This window comes from Morone saxatilis, unplaced genomic scaffold, assembly GCF_004916995.1.
Source record: "Morone saxatilis isolate NCDOM2014 unplaced genomic scaffold, NCSU_SB_2.0 Contig3, whole genome shotgun sequence".
NCBI lineage: Eukaryota > Metazoa > Chordata > Actinopteri > Moronidae > Morone > Morone saxatilis.
In genome coordinates this window covers 19,234,147-19,245,040 of record NW_023339873.1, presented here as the reverse complement: position 1 = coordinate 19,245,040, position 10,894 = coordinate 19,234,147, and the positions used below count along the sequence as shown (strand labels likewise).

The following is a 10,894-nucleotide window of genomic DNA, read 5'->3' as shown; positions in this document are numbered from 1 at the left end:
AAAGGTCCAGTGTATAACATTTAAGAGTCTCTATTGGCATAGATGGAATATAATATTCATAGGTATGTTTTCATTCGGTATAATCACCTGAGAACAAGAATAGTTGTGTTTTTGTTAACTTAGAAATTTTTGCAATCTGCAATTTCACCGCTGCAGTCCACTAAATCTTACACACTGGTCCTTTAAGCCAACATGGACGAGAAGTTCTAGTCTTCAAGGTGCAGTTCCATGACAACCTAGCAAACTTAATACAAACTGATATAGACACTGTGATATGGTCAAAAGTTCCAAAATTAACAAATAAGTGGACCTTGAGTTGATGACTTTCTGTTTATCTGACTTTATGGACATTTTTGTTAATTTAAGAAAAGTAGGTAAGTTATGAAAAGTGAGCAAAAAGGGTGTAGGCATGAGTGTGGCTATTTCTGTACAGATTCACTCAACTTGATCAACCTTTGTGTCTATCTGTTGAAGTTAAGGGAAGACTAACACTTCCATTGTGTTTGGGCAGATGTGAAATAAGAATGGTCAAAATCAAAACAGCAGAGGTCGAGACATCCTGACTACTAGTGTTTAGTGTGGGTTAAGCTCCAAAAACACTGGATCCTACATTTCCCATGAGGCAACAGGAAATGCTTTTTCATTAGACCCTCCCATCTCCCAAGATGGCATCAACAGTGTTATTTTTTCAAAATATTTTCCTTGAGAGCCACGGAAGATATTATGCAACAAGATCTAATGATGACTAAACTGACCCCCATGTGTAAAACTGGTGGAGTGCCCCTTTAACGCTGCATCCAACCTCGTTTAGCTCCTTAGGATTGTTATTGTTTCAGTTTTAAACTTAGAATTACCCTTAGGCAAATGCAATAAAGGCTGTAAACGATTGCCTTTCTCTCATTAAAATCTGCTAATTGTCTGATATTTATAACTCTGTAACAGCTTCAAAGTGTGTTAAGCTGAGGGCAGTTTGAGTCTAGTATAAAAACTGACAGGCTGCTAAACAGCAGATTGTCTCCCCTTTCTTTTCCTGCAGCCTGTGTGTGGTCATTGTACCGCATCCTTTTAACACACAGGGTGACAGATGAGTACTTTTTGCAGCTTTCAAAGTTTTTCTCTAATAAACCAGCCTTTTTTTTTCTTTTAAGGCAGTGAGACCGATGTGAGATTATGTGTCGTGGCCTTGAGAGGAAACCTATGCCGCTACTTGTATAAACTGTAAAGTAATCTCACCGTGTAGCTCCGGTTTCTCCCCCCTCGCAGACCTGTCGGCAAAACACGATCTGGCTGGATTTGGGAATGGAGTAAGGGGGAGGCAGGGGGAGAGCTTATCTGATACTTTCCAAAAAAAGACCCCCACTGGCCCCCACTTCCCAAGGCAGGCAGAGACACCACATCTGGTAATACTGTAGGCACATTGTCCTTCCAGGTCTGTGGGCGAAGCTCGGGTTTCCTCAATATTTTCCCCCGGTGGATTCAGTTACCCAAAGGGCACTGCGAGGCTGACGGAGCAGCCAGCGTCACCAGACTTTTCTGATGAACCAAGGATGTCTGGGATGAGCTGAAGGAGCTCTAAATTTAACCTCATTCATCTGAACTGTACAGTGGAGGCCTCCGCTCCTCCGTCTGGGACTGTTCTGTGGCTGTGAATGAAGGACGGCGAGATCGACTTCAGAATTTTACTCATTCATTAGATCCAGACTTTGAATAATTATTTGAAAAGATGCAGCCTCTCATTTGGTGCCTGATAAAGGGCCAGTAGTGTTTCTGTAAGCTAAAATGTAGTCATGCATGCCCCCTGTAAGAGGAAATGGGCAACTGCAGTCTTAAACAAACAGCTCAGACCTCAACACGGTACTATATGACAAGAGTCAAATATTTGAAGGTAGGAAGTTCAATATTCTCTAATGTCAGTTTCCCAAAAGCATCAACTTCTTTCTTGTACAGTATATTGATTAACTTGTGCTGAAAAGAGTCTATAGCATGGTCATAAAAGAAGTGGTTCTTGGTCATTTTCCAATTTTCATTTTAATATTTCTGTACCACTTCTGCAGAGAACCACTAATATATAGATACTGTAAGCATCAACAGATTAATAATACAAAGTTGCAGTGCTCAAAGGCACAAAGTGAAATAAGTCTTCAGGTAATTTGTGGAGAAAAAGGAGAGCAAAGAGACCCCCAACGCCAGATCATCACTCCAAAACCTTGTTAACCCCTCTGCTCTCTGGACACAGTCTTATTTCGTCTCACCATCTGCCTTTTAGCTCCGTTTCAGCCCCTCAGACAGGACAGACACCTGATCTGTCTCTATCGACTGGACTTCTCTATAAATACAAAGTATAATGAATGAAGGCCAGCCTGGATCTGCTTTATGAAATCAACAGGAGCTCCCCTGTGGCCTGATAATGAGCAGCTGAGTTTGCGGCAGTTCACCTGGTTTCCGACCCTCATCTCACCTCTGATTTATTCAGCCAACCAGCTGTTCAGATGAGAGGGCTGTTAGTCCATGCTTCAATCAGGGGAAATTGTGGTTTTTAATTACAAATGTCACGGATGAACTGAGTAGCGTGTCAGTTTTGATCAACCTCATTTACATCTACATTGTAGATGCTGTTAGCAGGAGTGATTTATAATGAGGGTGTAGGTTATCGGTTCAGTGCCCGAGTCCAAGGACACTTCAACAGGACACGTGGCTGTTGATGGACATGTTGACTGTTGTGCAGATTAAACACATCATTTAACTTTGCCTTTTCAGTTCAACAGATAACAAAGGATGGTGTGAAACTCTGATCTTCTGATGATGCTAAAAGGTTTTAATTTCAATAAATGTTTTTTTGTTTTGTTTTTTCTTTTTGACAGGTTGTTGAACTGATCTCGAGTGCCATCGGTGATTTAGTTGAAGGAATCTACCATGAGAATTCCAATAATACTGAGGTAAAGCATCTATTCTTCTTCTATAGTCCAACTTTGATGTGGGGCAGTTAAACAAGCTGTGATAAGGGTTTAGGAAAAACCATGACAGAATACATCATACACAACAAAAAAGAAGGTAAATTAAAATATCCTGGAGTCAATTTGAGAACAGTGATGCAAACGAGTTGATGACTTGAGACGAAAAATAAAGGCAAGGCAAATTCAAATGTATGGCATATATCATACATAATGGGATTCATGACATACCTACAAATAGACAGTGTTACAAGATGAATTCAAACCATAGAACACCAAAAGCAATAAATGAATCCTACTAACTAAGTTTAGGATATATCTTCTTCCTCTGTGCCATAGAGCTCCATTGTTGTCCAGAAAAAACACCAACAAGCCAAACTGTTGCACTGGATGACATCCTGCTGTTGGATATACTCAGAGCATTAAATGTGGATTTATCCGCTACTGAAAATAGTCCCCAACAAATGCACAATTTCCTTCTGTTTGAGTAATACTTGCTAGAAACTAAGGTGCTCAGGTTTTTAAAGAAAATACTGCGCCTTTATGAAACAAAACTATATATTTTTGATCAGTTCCTAATGAATTACATCCTTCAGTAGGAGTGTCACTGACAAGGTGGGGACAGACAAATTAAATGAGTTTAGATAATCAGGAAGTTGGTTCCCGCTGTGTACAGTTGTGTACTGCTTTGTGATAATTACTGATTTGTTTCTAACTCCAGGCGCTACTAGCTGACTATAACTGATAAGTTGATAAATAAGGAATTCAAAAGAGTCTTTCTGAATTCAAACGGACCACAGTGCCGTCAGGCAGGGTGAGAACTACAGGGGAGCCAGGGGGAGCTTGACTCCTTTTAATAAGACATGAGCTCTCCTGAAAACATGATATGAGAAATTTTGGGGGGTTTAAAATACTAACAATATGCTATGTTTGCCATGCATTTCTTTCTGTATCTTCATCATCATAAATCATATGTACAATTAGGCTAATAACAGTGTATGATTCATGCATGAAGGTGATCTAATTAACTTTTATAAAGATACCGGCATGCATGCTGTGTTTGCCATCAACACTGAAGCTTGTAGCGGCGCAATTTAAATCAAATCACAAAAAAATAAAACCCCAAACTTTCTTAGTCCCACTCAGCCTGCATGCCGATTCTTTGCATCAGTTGCTCAGTTTTGTATTCAGCATAATGTGAGTCAATCAGTCCTCTCTTGAGGCAGGCAACCACCCCTGTAAGAAAAAGTGAGCTCCCTCGAAAGCCAAGGTGTAGTTCACATACTGCCGTCAGGTACCAGTGAGCAAGAGTTTCCCTTAATTGTACTGTGGATTTAGGTTCTGCAGTAGTGTTCAGAATAATGTCACCGTGTACTTCAGACAAAGTTTCAGTTAAAAGCCTCTTACAATGGAGATTTTCCTCTATTATCCAGACGAAACTTCACCAATACCTACAGAGATGGTCTATTTAACCTCGTAATACATGTGGTGTTTATAGTGTTTTAATGTTGGACTCATTTGTGGACATAAAAGAACATATTCAAAGTGTTTGCAGAGCTACCAGAGTGTTTTTCCTGCTCTGGAGTTGGGTCTCTGTGCTGCTATGCTTACATACTGAAAAATAAAATCACTGAGCGAGGAGGGGTTGTTTTGATTGAGGAGTTCTGAGGTGTACAGTTTGAAGTTGTACACAGAAGCAGTGAGACCTCAGGCCCACGCTGTCTCTGCCTCTGTTTGCTCTACAGGAGAATAGTCTCACCGATGGCGTCAACGTGGCGACATGGGAGGATCAGACATTCCTGTCCCACGGGGCACTGCTGGCCAAGAGCTGTCAAGGGGCGATGGAGCTCGCCAAACACGACAAGGAGTGCCAAAGATTGGCCTACAAGTACGGCAGGCACATATCACTGGGCCACAAGGTAAGTTTAATCTGAGCGTCCCACCGAACCACACAGCAAGTACCAGTGAAGTTGGTTTCTGGAGGATAAATCAATAAAGGTCAACTGCCACACCAGTGGGCTACATCTGAGATAATCACAGCTGAATGTTGTGGTTTAAAGGCTCTGAAAACTTTTCTTCCAAGCACTTTCTTTCTAAGATTAATGGGGAACTACAGGGACACACATTATTCTGCCAAAATTGGAACTGTTTTGCTTATTTCACATTAGAAATTTCTCAGATTTTTCTGAGAAATGTATGTTTTTGTACTTTTCTCACTGGGTTGAAGTGGGTGGGGATCAGTTGGAAGGTTGTGATGTCACATATTTCTGTGCACCAATCAGAGTGAAGCAACATTTACATCAAAGTTTCATCAAACCACCGCCACACAGTCCTGATGAAACAAACAGCTGTTATTTAGTATCAAAATAAATATTCATTTAGGGTTGTTTTTCCTCAACTTTAACATATTGATTGTTAATTGTTGTTGATTGAGATGCCATTTTGGCCTGAAGACAACCCAGATTCCAAGACGAAAGAAACTCCTCTAGGTAACACAAAGCTAACTAAACACTTTTAGAGCTGAATAAATCTAAAAGACACGCTATAAAGGGACTTGAAGAAACTCGCTAGTCTTGCAACATTAAGGCTACAAACAGCCCATAGTGCAGCACTCTCTGTTGGAGCCAGTGTTACATCATTACTCTCTCAATTCAAAACCATTATCTGCTGTTGTGTATACATTGTCCTTGAATATAATACAACCCTCACGTTGTCATCATTTCCAGAATTTTTTTTAATCTCTACAGTACAATACAGTACTAAAGCTTTGAAAACAAGTTTTCAGGAGCTTTGATACAGTCTTAGGTCTGAACTTTTCCTCTTCTGCCTGGGTGAATAATTGGCCTTTTACCTTCTCTTGCTCAAAGTCTTCACACCGTAGCTGATTTAATAGAAAGAGAGGACATGTGGATATATTTGCAATAAAGTGCAAGTTTTTGGATAATGTCCTTCCAGTACATTCCATTTATATGCCTCAGTGTCTCATTATTCTCACATCAGACAAACATACAGAAACGTGGAATGAGGAGGAAGGTTGACTTGCACCAAACTAAAATTAGTGTCTTAATGCACCAGATAATGCAGATGCTAAAACGTGTTTCAAGGTTCAGAGGCATGAATCTTATTGGTGCTAGCCTAAAAGTCATTCATAATGCTCCCACTCACAGTGCTGTGTTAGTACGTCCTCTCCTGCTGTGGCTCCCTGTAGCTGCCTGTCTGCAGGCCTCAGTGGCTACAGGGAATCTCAGCATGGGAGGAAACCAAAATGAGGTCTTTGAAGGAGGAACCGTCCTCATCAGGCTAGCTGTGCATTTCACCAGACCGTTCATCATGCTGCTCATTAACAGGGTCACTCAGAGTGTAGGTAGGCCGAATGCTCGCTCACCTGTTCACATGTTCACCATTGGGTCGCTTTAATTGGTTTCAAAGTAGAATCTCAGCCTGATTGACAAAATGTGCTCTGCCTTCTGTAGCTGAACTCTGACCTGCAGCCGTTTGTGAAGAGCAGCATAGGAGAGCCGGTGTCGTTCAGCTTGAGTGCCGCCCCGGTGGTTTTCCACCGTCAGATCGTTGGCCGGGAGAGATGGAATCAACAGCTGCAGGAGGTATGATTGGTCTATGACACCACTGCAGCAGCTACATTCATTTTGTTTTGTTTCATGGAATGGAGTCTTTCAGTCACTGGTATTTCTGACCGTGTTACATGCATCAAATTGCTGAGCTAGTACTCATAGTATGATGGCATGTGTCAGCCTGTCCATCACCTTTTTTAGACTGAAAGCAACTCAACTATTAGATGGATTGTCATGAAATTTGCTAGAGACATTCATGGACCCCAGAGGATGAAACCTGCTTACTTTGGTGATCCCCTGACTTTTCCTCTGGCACCACCATGAGGTTGACATATTTGGTTTTAAATGTCTCAAGTATTGGATGGATCGGGGTGACATTTGTTACAGATATTCACATCCACCTCGGGATAAACTGTATTTCCCACACTTGACTTGTTGGACTTTCAACACATTTTGGCCAACAAATATGGAAAATTAAGTAAGGCCTTGATTGATTGATTGATTTATTTATTTATTTATTTATATGACTTGCACTTCTCTGCATTCTTCATTTGTTAAACTTTTAGTCTTTAATCATCAATCATTTATTAGCTTTTTGTGATGTACTGTAGCAGCAGGATGAAGGATTTAGTGAGGTGTTTTCTACTTCTAAAATTAAGGTGATTTCTGCTTAGAGCAGTGTAAATGAAAAGCTGTGCTGATTTTAAGTTCTTCAGTTTAATCAACAGGTACCTTTTTAAATGTTAATAAATAGTTGCTGATCATATTGCTAAGGCAAGCTTGGAAACTTAACTGATAATTACTCTCTTTTCTACAAGGTAAAAACACAGAGAAACCAACTGGATTACTCAAAGGTAAGCCCACTGGTTTATGTATTCTTCTGTACATAATCTGCCTCTTCACTGAGCTATGAACTCTGTTTGTTACACACATACTGTGCTCTTACTCAATGTAGCAGCCTCTGTTGCCTTCGTGTTACTCAGTAAGATAGTTCAATTTTTCATTGTTTGATCTTGTTGTTTTCACTTGTTTACTTACTGGTGCGGCATCTGATAGAGCCATCAAAGAGAAACAGGACGTCTTTTCACTGTAACCTATATCAGAGTTGGGAAATGAGCTTTCCAAAGTCACTGTGTGAGGGAAGAGGCGGGCCGATAGGGGTGCAAGGAGAGACTGAAGCTACAGAGGAGGGGTCTGATGGTGTTGGGGGGGTTATCTGGTCCCGTCTGAAACCAGAGCAGGAAGGATTAGTTACTGAGGCCTATTTGTGGAGGAGACACTGAGGCTCTGAGACAGTGGCATTGTGAGAGAATCTCCTTCAGCAGACCTGTCGAAAAGGGGACATGGGTAGAAGTTTGAAGGGAAGGAGAGATGAGGGGACACGAGGAGGAAAGCTGAGAGGAGGACAGAGGGAGGGATGAATTTTTGGGGAGGAAAAAGAAAGACCTTGGAGTGTAAAACTTTGCTTTGATTCAGCACAAAGATGGGATATAATGGGGCATAATTAGAAGTACTTTGTGTACGTTTCTGCCATCTACAAATTGTCTACATGATTTAGCATGTGCTTTCATCCCATTAACTCTGATAAATAACCATAAATGTTAACAGAAACTCCCATTTTATACTGATTTGCATTTAGTCTATTAGTCTTTCATCCCTAATTAGAAAGCATCCCCAAAAAGTCACTTTTCAGCAAACAGATTTTCCAGCTGTAAAATTGATCATTGCGGGAGAAGGAGAGTGCAGACTGGGTAGAAGGGAATATTATTTGAAGGCTTTAATATTTTGCACTAATAATATAAGAACATCTGACTACATGAAAGAAGTGAGGGTGACACACTTTGGTCTGAAATGAAAAAAAAACTGCAATTAACATTTTGTCATAATGAGTTTACTATTTCACAATGTCTTGGTTAGTTTGTATATTTCAGTTTCAGTTTTTTATATGATTATTTGTTTTCATCGAGTCTGGTTTATTTATTTAATATTCAGAACTTTGGGGCTTGATAAGTATAGAGACAAATGTCAGCTTCATTAATTGTGGTAAAGAACTTTCTGTATCATTAAGTCAGTGAGTAAAAATGGCTTAAACTAAAAAAGAAAAAGAAGAAAACAAGGGCCTGCTGCATGCAACAGGACTAATTATCAACATCTTGAAGCAAAGAGATAAAAACTGTGATCAGTTTTTTTTTATTGTACAAATCTGTTTTTTTCTTTTACATTTGAAATGCATCTCAATTGTAAGAAATGTAATATTAGATTTGTATAGTTCTAATAATCCAGATCCTTTTTATTGAAAAATATCACAGCTGGAATACTTATTTATATATGTACTATAAAGTGTTCTGACATGCTACATCTGGATTTTGATGAGATCACAATGCACAAGATGGAGTTTCTAAGAAGAATCAGGTAGAAGTGCATGTATAAAGAACAGGATGTCGAACCAACAAGGCTACCTAATATGCAAACGGAGGAGGATGGGGGATATTTAGAGATGAAAGATTAAGTCAGTGCAGAAGAAAACAAAGTTTAACATGGTGTGAAATGAGGGTGAAAAAGAATCTTTTCTAAATTAAATAAGCAGCCAGGGTGATGCAAAGTTCGACACCAGCAAATTTTTTTATAGAAGGAAGGCCTACGGGGCTTTCCACCTCCAGAATTCATGAGGTAAAACGCCCTCAGCAAAAAGATGTCCCAACACACCAGCACTAAGGCACAAGGATACGCCCAAATTCACTCAGTCTGTATTCCTAAGCTGTTGGCTGTGGCTGATTTGACTTGATGTTTTCCACTTCCTCATGTATGAATGATCAGGTTATGTGTGTGTGTACGTCCCAGGCCGTATAGTTTTTTCAAATGATCAAATAGTGTAATTGAAATTACATTTCATAACAAAAATCATATTGGAATTTACATCATTTACAAATGCAAGCAGACACGTTGTAACATACAGGACCGACTTTTAAAAGTCATCACAAACACCAGCGACATTGCTGGGTGGGCAAGACATTTTAATTTCCAGGGTTTGCCCTTTGTTGAGTTTATTACCTGGATTGTAGCAACAACTGGTGTGCACCTGTCCTGTGTTCTGGTGCCATAATTAGACTGAAAAGGCAGGAGAGCTGTGAGAAGCCTGGGTAGAACCTACAGAAAAATAAAATTGCATTTCCTTTCTCATCAACAGAGAAGGCCTGCCAATTTTTTAAATATAACTCACAGTGATGAGCATGAAATGTTTCCCTTGTAGTTAAATGTGGTAAGCTGCCTCCAGTGGTACCAGGGGCAGCATGCAAATACATGATTGTGTTACACAAAGGGTTTTCTGTCATTAGCAGAAATGCCGTGCTTCTGTACAATCCAGTTCTTACTTTAAGAGTGCGCTAACTTTCCCTGGCTCTTAACAGTTTGTTGTGTTGACAGCTGATAGTAACAGGAGTGACACTGACGTGACAAACTAACGTGTGTTTTCATCCCCTGACAGCTTTTGGCAGCAGTTAAGTCTGAGAAAGGCGTGAGCTCAGCGGTGGACTTATGCTGTTACCATGGCAACAAGGCTCTGGAGGCCATCCAGGCTTTCCCCTCCTCCGAGGCTCGATCCGCCTTGGAGAACATCGCCTCCGCCATCACCAAATTTTGACCTGGGCTCACACACGCATACATACACACACACTCCTGCTCCTAAATAGCCTGAAGTGTCTTTGTCTGCAGAGGCAACAGGACGAGAACCAGCAAACAGTCGACACTTCAGAGACAAATGAACTTCTTTTGAACCAGGAGCTGGCTCATGTCTGGAGAAACTGTTGTGGATCTGCTCTGTTGTGGATGACAGTGTGCGTCAGAAATGCAATGGCTGTATCCATAAATGGTCATCATTAAAAAAAGAATTAAAAAAACACATTACTTCAGCATCATGTTATGCGTTGTGTGTTGGATCTAATATATACCCCTTCCTCTCCTGTGTGGAGAAAATATCTCGCCAAGCTGCATTTTAAAACCTGGCAGTTTATTGTTACCTTGCTTATCAGCAAAGGCACATACCAGGCAGAACGTAATTTAAGATGTTTTGAGGAATTGTTATTGTCATCTGGAAAATGTGCCATGAACGGCAAATGATGCACCAAGCAGCACTTATTCTAACAAAATTTCATTTTTTAGAATCACCCAGGTTCACCCTGCTCGTTACTGCACCCCACAGATGATGCTGAAATCATAGCTGCTGGATGTAGTGGGTGTTTGCCAAATTGAAGAGCAGCTCCAAACCAGTTGTAAAAATGTCTCAAAGTCATGTTCTACCAGGTATGTACCTCTGCTGATAAGCACAGCTGCAAAAATATGTATTTTTTGTAATTGTGTTTGGCATGATATCCT

At 40.4% G+C, this 10,894-nt stretch overlaps 1 protein-coding gene across 1 annotated transcript in view; it reads left to right on the top strand.

Moving 5' to 3' along the window:
* The window catches only part of pdss2 (prenyl (decaprenyl) diphosphate synthase, subunit 2), a 26,306-nt gene extending 15,874 nt beyond the window's left edge, over positions 1-10,432 (top strand). The window contains exons 4-8 of the mRNA XM_035674399.1: positions 2,862-2,936; positions 4,697-4,870; positions 6,425-6,556; positions 7,342-7,377; positions 10,008-10,432. Coding sequence (XP_035530292.1) covers positions 2,862-2,936; positions 4,697-4,870; positions 6,425-6,556; positions 7,342-7,377; positions 10,008-10,163 — 573 coding nt within the window. The 3' untranslated portion in view covers positions 10,164-10,432. The remainder of the gene's footprint in view (positions 1-2,861; positions 2,937-4,696; positions 4,871-6,424; positions 6,557-7,341; positions 7,378-10,007) is intronic.
* The last annotated feature ends 462 nt before the right edge of the window (positions 10,433-10,894 follow it).